The 13,133-nt window shown below is 39.9% G+C and overlaps 1 protein-coding gene across 2 annotated transcripts in view; it reads right to left on the bottom strand.

Annotated features, from left to right (window-relative positions):
• LOC134532717 (phospholipid-transporting ATPase IF-like) overlaps nt 1–13,133 on the bottom strand; it is a 104,711-nt gene that overhangs the window by 29,397 nt on the left and 62,181 nt on the right. For both annotated transcript variants that reach the window (XM_063369491.1, XM_063369492.1), the window contains exons 2-4: nt 4,000–4,107; nt 3,367–3,456; nt 945–1,109 (exon numbers count right to left, since the gene is read on the bottom strand). In XM_063369491.1, the coding sequence (XP_063225561.1) occupies nt 945–1,109; nt 3,367–3,456; nt 4,000–4,107 (363 nt within the window). The remainder of the gene's footprint in view (nt 1–944; nt 1,110–3,366; nt 3,457–3,999; nt 4,108–13,133) is intronic.

Below are 13,133 nucleotides of genomic sequence, written 5' to 3'. Positions count from 1 at the left end.
GGGGGTGTTTTTGTACAAACATACGATATTCATAAATATTAGCGAGGGATCGAATCCCCATTAACTTAGTATTGAATCACATATTTAAATTCCAAATGTCCTCCAACCTACCATTTGAATCCAAATCAAGTTCTCAAGGGTCAAAAATAAAATCATATGCAACCGAAATAACACCGAAAAGCATTGACCATATAACACTGAAATTCAACTCAAAGCACCAAAATACATTTAAAATCATGAAACTAATCAGCATTTTCAATCAAAACCTAACTGTAATAAGAAACACGTAATCTTTTAAATATTAAATTCAACGAAAGTAATTTATTTGTAATGAAATTATGTACCACGTTTTATGCAAAAAATTTGGAAAATGTTTACTTCTATTCAATATTGCAACTGTTATTACGTTATTAGTTACAAATTCATACATTACGACATTAGGACATTTTTCAAACACAAAAATACTTAACAGATTTATTTTATTTGTTCCGAATAGTTAGACATGCTTATTACTAATTATTATATAAGTAGTAAAAGTTCATCATGTGAGTCAAAATTACAGTTTGGAAAAAATTAGCATCATGGAACATTTAAGTGACATTTTTTTTTTCAGTAATTTGTTATCTTTTTTAATAAACCATATTTCATAAAAAAATAAGACCATTAACACAGAACTCTTCCGTTCTAAAAACGAAATTGCTCTGAATATAAAACCAAAAAACTTGTCTCTAATGATAACGTAAGCCCGAGTGAGAAAAATAACCTAGCGGCAAGAGGTGTCACTAAACCAATACTTAAGGAATAAAAATTTTTAATTAAAAAACCTTTTTACTAAATAATTTAGGATAATTGCTGGTGCTCACGAAAGGATTTAGTTTTGCTCTCCGGTCTCAGTATGTGTCACTAGACAAACGAAACTGCTTTCAAGTGGCACACGCACCGACCTGCACAATACCGTTGCGGACGACGGAGACGAGGGTTCTGTTGACGCCCCTGTCGGCTCCATGCCGCAGCCAGTCCTCGTAGCCCTGCTTCAGAGCCGTCACGAAGATCACGAAGGCCAGCGGCGTGATGGTGGTCCACGCGCTCACAGGGCTGTCTATGGACAACTGCAACAACACCATCACGGGTCTGCCGTCAGCAAACAGCCGTTACTTCTACTACATGGTCCTTGATACCAGGGGCGTAGCTAAGGGGGGTTTTAGGGATTCAACCTCCCCCCCCTCCTTAGCACAAAATCTTTAATTAATTTCTTATTCATCACTCAAACAAATTTCATATTAAAATTAATTAAATTTTTACCATTACAATATTTAAATTTAAGTACCGAAAACTGCTAAAATAGCACTAATTTACACCTTAAAATCCAAATTTTCCCGGGGGAGGACCCCCGGACTCCCCGCTTTAATACGGGGGGGGCCATTCTTCTTAGCACCCCCCATACACAAATCCTGGCTACGCCACTGCTTGATACCGAAACAAGAACATAAAATTCCTCACTGTACTAGCAGGGCCATCGAAGTAAACCTAGGGCCCAGAGGGCAAATAATTTTGTTGAGCCCCCTCCCTGTTATTTATTCTACAACTTTTCAAATCCATCAATAAAAAAAGAACTAGCTAATGGTTGTAAACATTAAAGTGGCCATAACTATAAATGTGATCTATGAACACATTAGCTTGTAGGTCTCCTGTGAATTAGAATAACAAAAGACTTGTAATGTTTGCCATCTCAGCATAAACCCAAGCATTACAAAAAAATCTTGAAACCCTGGTCCCTGGGCTCCAGTATTTCGTAACCCCTCCTGTTGAAGATCTTATCAGGTATTAAGTGAACATTTGTATTACTCTGATATATTTAATACATTCTGATATATTTAATACATTACATTGTTTACACAACTCTCATGTTTCTTTCACATTCTCAAATACCACACCAACTGGCTAGCCTCTCAGGTCCGCCAACCGTCACTACCAACATTCCCACACAGTCATTACCAACTCCTACAACACCTCCCCTCCCCCTTCACCTATCAACGGCCCAATATATTAGTATTGCTAATAATCCAATTATAAGCATAACAAATTTAAATTAGGATGGTTTTAGACACAAGGTTTTTTTTTCTTTTTTCCTTCACTGCCATTCATCTTCTACTACCCATAACAGTCCTATCAAAAAAATTAAATTTACTCTTCATTTACAGTGTTTAAAGTATAACTAGTTCTGAACCATTATCCTAATTTTTATTTTATTACTTAAACATATGTGGGCACATTCGAACCTGATGCAACACTGACAATCATATGCATTTTAAAGTATAACAGACACACTGTGGTACCCATGAGCAAGTTACACTGTACCTGACAAGGAAACTTAAGTGCCAAGAAGATAATTTTTTTTTTTTAATGAAAAATTATTCTTTCTTAAAAATTAACACAGCATAAAAAAGAAATTTAACCATTAGAACTTATAACTGGTCAATGACCCATCTATGGCTCTTTATAGTCTTTAATTTAAAAATGGATTAGGCCTATACACTGTTTTGAAAAGGCAACATGTTCAGTAAATATTGTATGTAGCAGATGAAAAAATTATGATAAACCGCGGCAAATTTCATTTAGTTAAACAGCTGCATGCCCCCGCCACTCAAGACTCTACTGGCAATTGAATATAACAATTTAATCCGTCATTGGTCATTTGTTACAATGTTACATTATTGGTCGTGCATAAGAAATTTTTTTCTCATTAACATTCTTTCATTATAAAAGTTCATCTCAGTAAAAAGCTTTATTAATTGACTACTTTCTTATTTATTCAGTAAAGTTTGTGCCCTAAAATAATTTTATTAAAAAACAATCTAAGCGGTTAATGTCCTTGTTCGATACTTGACCGATACAAAAATTTAATTTTATGGAAAAAATATTAATTTTAAGTCCATAGCAAAAAATTTGAGAAAAACTAAGAAAAAACCTTCAGTAAAGAAATTAAATTTTAGGGCTTCATTTACACATTATTAGAACAGGACTAAAGTTCTATCATTGTGGAAATGCTAGTATGTCAACCTTTAAATTGTTTTTTTTTTCCAGCTTTCAACCCCTTTTTCTACGAATAAGGACTGTTGCACTTTTGCTAAATAATGGTTTATAAGGAAAGTTTGGTGGGAAAAGAGACACATGAAACAATGGAAGTGGAAAGAGGACTTGAGGACTTTCCACGAAACAGTAAGCAAGCTGCAGGGCAATATTAACATGTAAAATACAAGTATCAGAATCATTATGAATTGATTTCAATATTGCAAACAACTGATATTGAAAAAATTTAAGTGACTGTGATTGGCAAATAAAAAATGTCCAAGTATGAAAACTTACAGTAATGATGGTCATACAGAGAAAATAGAAGTTGGCAATTCTCCGGAATTGTTCGAAGAGATTCTTGGGCAAGAAGTTCCATACAGTGTACTGTAACAAGCACACAACATTGAATGTTTGCTTATCCAATTATCTACATGGTACACACACAAAACAAAATCAAGTTATTTACACTTTCATACAGATATGAAAAGGTTTAAAATATGTTAATTTAATAAAAACATATTTTATAAATCTCTAGTTGTTTTGAATTAAAATTCTTTTAATAATACCCAGCACACTATTAAAAACTTAAATATATGACAATTGTAAGTACCATATTAACTAAAATCTAAGATGCCATTGATTCTTCATGATGAAATCAACTCTAGAATAAAATATCTTCATAAATCTTAAATCCTCACACACATGTTTATTAGCTGTTTTGTGATTTTGACCTCTCAGTTTTGATATGCACGACGAAAATTAATATTTGATCTCAGTTAGTTACCGAGATTTGTTCACCAAAACTACACATGAATTTCTTTACAGCGTCCATGATTTACATGTGTTGCTTGCGAGAACATAATAGCTGAAATGAGTTTTAAAAAAAAAAACACTGAAAACTGCACTACAGCTGCAATCACACTGTACCTTGCTGGTGACGATCCTGTTGCGAGGAAACTTGGAGGGCAGGTCATTGGGGTCGCTCACCCCCACCCATAACGTACGGGTGTCGCCTACCACGGACACCCGATTTCCCTGCCAACAAGATACGTTTCATTTGCTCACACAATCAGGAACTCAGTTCACAATGGGATTTCATCAGAATTATAACTAACTTAGCTGATGCGAGACTACTTGATGCTTAGTTTTTAGACCAGTTTCATGTAGACCTGAAATTCTGAGCTATAGTCAATCTTGTTCGTAAGATATAGATTCTAAGCAGGGGCGCAACAACTAAATTTCCAAAGGGGAGGGGGGGGGGGGGGCAATATACCATTTTATAAAGAATCATTGATCCCCCCCTATTGTAGCGGGGGGGTCCAGGGGTCCTCCCCCGGGAAAATTTGTATTTCAAGGTGGAAAATGGTGCTATTTAAGCAGTTTTATTATCTAAAAATTGATTACACAGCACTTTCTTCGCCCTGTTTGCACCCACTTCAAGGTTTCAGAGGGGGGGGCAAAATACCCTTCCCCCCCCCTGTTGTTGCGCCCCTGATTCTAAGATATACTTATATGTTCTGTTAAAACTTCATCACGTGGAGTATTCAGTGTGGAAGACAGGGGGACATTGTGTGGAGGGGCAAGGAGGGATTATAATTCCAGGGGCCCGGATGGAGCCCGGTTAAGCTTCGAGATTTTTTTTAATGCATGAGAATAATCTGATAGTACGAATATTACAAGTACATTACTAATACAATTACTGTTTACAGTTATGGTCATGATAACTTTGAGTATTTATTTGAAAGGTTTTACCATAGCAATGGTGAGCTGGGGCTCATACAATTTTTTTTTTTCCCCAGGCCATTAGTTTCTCTCAACGACCCTGTACGAATGGCCTGCAAGCCAATTAACTCACTTTTGTACGTAGGTACCACGTTTTAATTGTAACATTTTTGGCTACTCCGCCAATACTGACAGCAAAGTATTTCCCCCCTCCCCGTACAATTTGAGCAGCCAAAGATAGTAGGTATATGATTCCATCTTGCATAGAAAACGTTAGGCTGAAAGGAGAGTTAGTTATGCACTTAAAGGGCACTCCGGAATACTTGGTACTCACACATTTTGAGTCACACTGCCTTTTTTATCCAACCTGATGACTTGCTGCAATAGCGTGATGCGTTAGGGATCGAACACAACCAACGTCAACTCAACAGCAAAAAAAAAATTAATGTGTTCTCTCGTAGCCAATATACTTATAATACGAAATTCGGACACAAAATTTAACGTAATATTCTTTGATTCTCTACATTACTCATATGGATGAATAAAAAATGGTTTAAACCAGTTAAGATATTTTTTTCGGGGCAGCTTCACAGTTCCCCTGGACTTCTGGTGTTCCCGCCTCCCCCCCCCCCTCCTCCACCTAAATGTCAACCCTTTCCCAATAAGTCAATCTTGTATCCGCCCCTGGAGGTATAAATATTTGATTCCGACCGGTATAACATCATCGGTGTAGGAAAAAGGAGAAGAGGCCATACTAGGTGCAAAAGCCAGTTAAATTTCCAAATTGTTTTCAAGCATGCGTTGTTCCTGATAGGTGAAAATTAGTCTATTGCTAAAACAACTTATTCATAGGGAACCTTACAATTTATATAATACGCCAAAATCACTTTAACTGGTTATGACCACAGTTAAGTTTACAGAGTTTTGATTTTTTTTTTTTCCAATTCACTTAATGTGTTTTGAAATTTGTATATTAAGTAATGGGGAGGGTGGCTGACAAAATTTAACTGTCCCCGGGCCCTCAGTTTCTCTCGACGGCCCTGTAAACAACAACTCCACCCACCCCCCTTTCTCCATCGTAACCCTCCTTAAAATAATAAATAATATCTTGACTAGAAAAACAGGCAGGAGATATCAGGACGTGGGACGCTGAGCAGAACACGCCTCTCGTTGCGTGACGAGACGAACGCGATGACCAAGCACACCTTTCTGATAATCCCGGGCGCGTGTTCCATACAAGTCTTTTAGTGTCACGTTGCCTGCGTAAAGAACGACAGTAAACACCGAGGTGATAAGACGTCTGTTTTTTTCTCTCCATATGCTGCGGTACGCTAGCTAATCACGGGTATTATCGGATTTGACGGCGCTAATTCATCGAGATAGTTCAATATCACGGATTACGTAAGAAATATTTATTCTACTAAAGTGTTCTTACAATTTTATAGTTTGTTTTTTTTTTCGTATTAGATTAATTGTTTCCCGGTTTCCCGTGGAAGGAAAAAGTTACACATTTATTCATTTATTCAATTAACAAATATTTTTTCAACATTCTTTGAATAGTTCTTGCAATGGTCAAACGACGACGATACAGTTGTATCAGAAAATACTGTTACAAACGCGAGAGACCAGACCGCGATGCCAAGTTCGGAGCTGGCTGGCGCCCTGCATGGTCAATGGAGTCACGCGCCGTACACTGATGTAAGGCACGCCACGCATGGGTCGTCGCTACCCCCCCCCCCCCCCCCCCCCCCCCACTTGTCCCTCTGCGCGCATCGTCCTGCCTCGGCGCTGAGCGGCCTTTGGAATTCCGCGGGCCGCCACGCGGAGTAGCGAGAATAAAAACCGTCTTTCTCGATGTTTCGGGCGTCGGGTCGGCCCAACCCGATAATGACGCGACTCGTCACAGCTGCTCTCGTCGGTTCGAGAAGGACGCCCCTGAGGTATTTAAGCAGGGACGCCGGCCTCCGCGACAGTTTTGGCGACAGAATTCGGCGACAGAGTTCGACGACAAAGTTCCGCGACAGTTGCCGTGTGAGTTCCGAGTGGATTCCGAGCGAAGGGAAGTGCGATATCGGCGGAAAATGGTGAGAGACAACACACACAACCCCCCCCCCCTCCCCGCCCTCCGAGAGTGACCCTACGCGGAGTTCGACTGTATCGTGAGAGTGCGGCGACTGAGTGGCGCGAGACTGTGTGTGTGGACAGGCGCGGGGTAAGGGGCGAACCACCGTTGAGCCTAGCTCCAGTGAGGAGTGCGAACTGCGGAACTTGACAGACATTGAGTGACTTGAGAATAAACATTTTTAAGTGCCAATGATTTGTGATCGGACATTTTTAAGTACAATTATTTATTATTAATGTAAATATTAGTAATTAATAAAACTGTGAAAAAAAATACCTAATTGGGCTATCCCTTACGAACCCAGTTCTCCCCACATTATAAATCGTAACAATACAGACAACACAAAAACCTTGGACAATACAACGACAAAACAGGCGGACCCAACGTTGATACAAAAAGAGATAGTTTAGATACTAGCCCACTGTGTTCGTATGTGCCGTGTAATGTTTTGACTTGTTCTCCGTCCAGGTAATTATCTGTGTTGTCTATGCATTTATACATTTCACATCGGCTGATTTCGGTTTGTTTTTCTGTGTGTATCATATTTCTTCTTCATTGTCGTGGTGTTTCTTATGACATGAAGTAAAAACTAGCAATTGGGTATTTCATTAGCCTAAATATTTTCTAAAACATTTCCGCACACCAGAAATAAATACAGGAAACTTTTCTTAACATGCGGAATTTACGTTTGGCAGCCATGCAAAATTACATTCACGTTTTTATGTAACTTATTCCAATCAACTTTCCAATACCAGTGCCTACGCCTTTGTTGTGCTTAAATTTTGCCAATGAATGAACAGTTATCATTATACGTGATATTTAAATATGATTGCTTGACAATTGAAATCGTACATGTACTATTTATTTGCTTGTATTTTAAAAAAATTTATTTTCGTAATAAGTTACTGCGGCAATGGGTTATATACTATAGACAAGTTCTATAAGCTTCACACGATTTATAAAAGTTTATAGTACTTGCAATTAAGCTTTATGATATTTATATAGCCTATACATACGTACGTCAGAGCTAAGTTAAATGTTTTATAGCTGGAAAACTACTTCATTCGGAAGAGTCATTTTTAAATTTTCATTTGAAGTTAAAATGTAAACGTTATATGTTTACGTGAAAAAGAAAACAGTGCTAAACCGAAATTCATTTAAGTACGTAAACCATCTACTCGTAAGTAGGCTGGGTTTATAAACTACCCAAGAGACGGAATGACGCAACAACGCGCCGCAAATGCGAGAAAATGGCGGTCGTTTATAAAGCACACAAGTCGCAAATAAATCACGATCACCTATCCTGAAACTGTAAAACAGTAGAAAAAATTTATTCCCAATATGATGATAGTTAATTTGATTAATTTGATTATTCATTTGAAAATCCGAGTATAACGAAAAGATATCAAATTGTCATAATTTGATTTAAAGGGCTTATTTTCTTTTACCATGTGTAAGTTTAACAATAAAAAAAATAGACGTGTTTAACAAAAACATCATAATGTCCTTCTATACACATAACGTATGCGTCTCTGCAAATATACAAACCGAAACGCAAGAAATGAAAGTTGGCCGCTGATTGCGTTCTAGGTGGTCATCTTGCGTAGTGTAGAAACGGGTATTTGATAACTTTTTTATTTAACTTCCGTATTTCTCGTTTCTTGCGTAGTTTATCAACCTTACCGTACAGTACAAATGGACCATACAAAGTGTTCAGACGATGTAGCTTAAGGATCTAAAATGGTCGAAATCGATCAGCTTTTATATGAAGTACCGAACAGCCTATGTTCGGCAATAAAAAGCATTTAAAATAGAAAAATAAAGTACACTGCTTGTCATTTTTCTTTCCAGTTCGCTAATGTGCATAATTGCACGTCATTTACTTACAAATAAGATTTTTTAACATAATGAGATTCTATATTCCACCTTCCCGATATATACTTTCAGTTAAAAAAATTAAAACTTTTCTTAAACAATGTTCACGACAGTTATAAACACGATACAAATCAGTGGCCATGTAACTTGACACTTCACAAAAGTAGCATCAATGGTAAACGTATCTTTCTGCAACTGTTGTTCTGTCAAAAGTGTTTGTAAACAACCTCGTGTGCGCTTGTCAGAGAACGTAAACAAAATCTGGTGCGTTTCTTTGTAAATTAAATTTAGGAAATGGGTACCATGGTCATGGCCTCCACATTCGATTACGGGCCCTGGGCCCAGGATCGAAGACGGGCGCCCCCTTCCACCCCCCCCCCCCCCCAATTTTACAGTCACGTGCTGCATTATAATTGCATGGTTATTTCTTACCTGCACTCTTTTTAGAATGTTATTTAACCTGAAAATACAGGGTAAAATTATGCTTACTATTTTATTTTATAAGTCCAAAAAAAACATTATTTATAAAAGTATTTTACTTTAAAATAACCACAGCGAGTACGTATATTTATTTCACACACTGAGATAAAAGTAAACGGGGCTGGGCGTGGGCCCTTGACCCAGGGGTCCACCCAGCCACGCCCTTGTGGGGGCCATGACCGTGGTAGGTAGGCTACTTCTTTTTTTTATAACAAGTTTCACGACACAGACTTCAGACAAATATTCGCCAGGTCACGCGGTTCGCCGATAAGAGCGTTGGTTCTAGCGCTGAGTTCGCGGGCGATGGGTCTCGCCAGGAAGACTCGGCAACACCGCAGCGCGGACAGGGTGGAACTCACCATGGTTGCCGGTCCATGCGGCGCGCGGCGGGTCACGCACCAGACAAGTCTCCCGGACTGGCGCTACGCCCCGTCGGGTCGCAGGGAAGGTGCGACTCGCCTCGCCTCGCCTCGCCTCTTATCGCGTCCCGCGAGCCAGATAGGAGACGTCGATGAGATTAGGGCCAGCCCTGACGCGGCGCGTTCTGCCGAGTCAGTCATCCGCACTCCATTGCACTCGCGCACGCGGGGTGTCTGGACGCTCGGGACGGACGCGTTACGTGTTCACATGGACGTCGGAACAGTGGGGGGGGGGGGGGGGCAACAGGGGCGAGTCGCCCCCGTGCTGTTATGCATGGGGGGGGGGGGGCGAGAGTAGCATTTCGCCCCCCTCCTTTTCCCAGAATAAATGTTTGGTCCTAGTAGTATTTTTCTCAACCAGTAGTTACAAACGTTGCATTGGTGATCACATTGATTAGAAAATCAAATTTATGATTGTCAATATACTGTAAAATTATTGTAAATTCCTAGATGGTATTTTATTTAAATTGTACTACATCTACTGTCAGAGTAGTAGCCTATTTAATACATACTACGTCATCAAATTCTTGGAATGGTATATTTAATATTTTGGTTCGGAAACTCATTAATTAGCACAATTTTGCATTTAAAATTCCAAATTTTTCCGGGGGAGGGCACCCGGACCCCCCGCTCTAGGACTAAGGTAAGTGTGATACATTTTTTCGCCCCCCCCCCCCCCCCCCCCCAATTCATGAAAACGTTCCGACGTCCCTGCGTATTCAACACGAAAAGAAGGATGGAACAAATTTTGGAGGTTACGTACCGTACAGGCCTTCCGACGCTGGTACATGACTCGTACCCTTTTGAATGATATCTGTCCGTCGTGGATAACTGATTCCAGAGCGTTAGCTTCATTGTGCGTGAACGACAATACATTATAGATAATTTTTCCCCCTTCGCCGTCGATAACATCGGCGGCATCTTGGAAACAAAATGCACAACAGATAAATTTATTTATCCTCGAACCCGAAAATGTTTCGTTACACGCGTATTCACTACGTAGTAGAAATGATAACCTGTAACAATAATTTATAAGACTGTTAACGTGTATTCAAGTCCGGACACGATTACAGATAAATCATGTTTGGTTTAAAAATAATCATAATATAGAAACCCTGTTCATGTAGCGAATTCAGCTGACGGTAAACGCAAACCAAATACGTACAACAGTCCTACCTGGGTGAATCCTATACACAAACTAAAGAAAAAGATATATATTTTCTGGTCCGATAGTATGAGCCGGACACAGGCGCTCTGCGCATGCGCGGTCACGTGGTCAACCTCCTCACAAGAGCCCACCTGCCCTGGCCTTATAGATATGCTGCGGCTACTTAACAAATTTAATATAAAAAACATATCAACATGTTATAAGGAAGTTTCAACAAATATTAGCACATTCATACCGATCGTAGCAACGAAACTTATTATATTACATTTACAGGAAAAATCAACAGCAAAAACCATGAAATTCGAAAATTGTGTATTTTCTTGTTAATAACACGTCACACTGACCAATTATTATTTTTTTTAACGCGTGTCAAATTCAATCCATTTCCTGTTCGAAGCTAAGTTTTAATTAACGGTGGGAATGCGTTGCGATAATTTATTTTTGTGCAAACGCCTGACGTAATTATTGTTCATAATCTATTTCGGTTCGATGAGATAAATTATCGGTATTTTCAACGAAGTCTTATCTTCAACTTACTGTATTTCAATACTGATTTTTTCTTTTCAAGTTTAAAATTAAATGCTGGATTCTTTTACGACGTTCAAGGGCCGCTTAAAACTATTTGCATATTGCGGAGGAGGGGGTTAGGTGTTATACCGTATGTCTATAATTAGTCAATGACTAGATGTAAACTGTTAATTCTTTAACAGTGGCTTATTTTATATTGTGTGAAACCAACGCTGCGATAGGACATTCACAAGGAACTGGTCAGAGAATCATTATTATCAAATTCCTGGCGACTCTACTTGGCCAGACATCATAATAAGGAATGTGTTGTGTTCCTTCTGGTGGCAGCACTACTCCCCTTTCGATTACGGTTTGAATCACCGTGGACGGAGTTGAAGTCAGTTTTCTACCACACCATCGCCGTATTGCAACACCTAAAACACTGCCGAAACGGTGATTGGGGATTTTTGTGTAAGCACGAATCAGGATTACCGTCGTTAAACTCGGTTACGTACACAAAATACGATCATTTGAAACACGCCACGCTTCGCCAGATGTTTTTGGGCGTCCAGCTAGCTTGGCGTTGGTCCATCGTCTCATCGGACTGCAGTAGGGCAAACCCGCGCTGGCGACAGTTTCCTCGTGTCTGAAAGAGAAACCGTCGCCCCTGTTCGGCCGGGCCATTCAGGACGCGTTTACAACCGCACTGGATGACTCTGATTGGTGTGCCGACAGCAGTCACGCATCTGAAATCAACCCAGCCAACCACGAAACACAGGCAGTGCTACAAAGATTTAAGGCCCCCGCCTACCCGGGCACACACACGGCGCGCAGAGCTTCAGGAAAAACGAGATTTTAAAACTACTCATGATAGCTGATTCGAGTCTGTTTACGAAAAGAATTAAAGAATTCGCTGAGTGCTGAAAAGATTTCGGATGAATTTTTTTTAAACTGAATTTTAGAAGAGCTAATATAGCTACAAGGCGTGTTTTCAGAGTAATTTTTAGGCATGAAACACCCGGTACAGATTCTTGAAAGCACTCAAGGGACTTGCATTACACCTTTATCTTCATTTCTCCGCCATGTAATGTTACTGCCACCGCTCAAATTTCACAGTTGTCCTGTGCACGACGAGAAGACTGCGCGCCAGTTCAGAGCCTTGCGGCCTAGTACTTTTCGCGGGCCCTTGGTTCGATGCTCGGCTCTGGCATACGGACGAGGCCAGCAATAGCTATGATGACAATACAGTTTGCGACACACTGTGTCGCAGTGTTGTCTGACTAAGCAAGCAGTCTGAGCAGTTCAGAGCCTTGCGCTAGAAATATCAGCGAGCGTCGCGCTTGTCATCCCGCCTCGCTAGCACAGATGCACCGCTGACTAAGCTGGTTTGGAAATATTTTCGCGAAAAGTACTACATGGGCCTTATTCGTGCAGTATGGTGCCAGCTACTACCCAAACCGCCAACAACGGGAGGAGTGCGGAGTAAACAAAGCCGTATCTCGCTGGCTTGCCGCTGGCTTACATGTCCATCCTCCAGGTAATTAGCTCGGGTGAGAGACGCGGCTAAGTTGCGAGGCACTATCTGCGAATCCGTTATCTCAAATTTTCAGGAACGCCCGATAAATGCCACGGTCACACAACGTGTCGGAGCTCCCTTTTGCAATTTAAATTGAAAACTTCGCGTTTTTTTTTACACACACAATTTTTATGTTTCATATGTAAGATTATAATTATAGTAAAATATTATCGATTATTTATATAATTATGT

This window comes from Bacillus rossius, chromosome 6, assembly GCF_032445375.1.
Source record: "Bacillus rossius redtenbacheri isolate Brsri chromosome 6, Brsri_v3, whole genome shotgun sequence".
NCBI classification, from domain to species: domain Eukaryota; kingdom Metazoa; phylum Arthropoda; class Insecta; order Phasmatodea; family Bacillidae; genus Bacillus; species Bacillus rossius.
The sequence above is the reverse complement of the archived record's forward strand: the minus strand, read 5'-3'. Positions and strand labels throughout refer to the sequence as shown.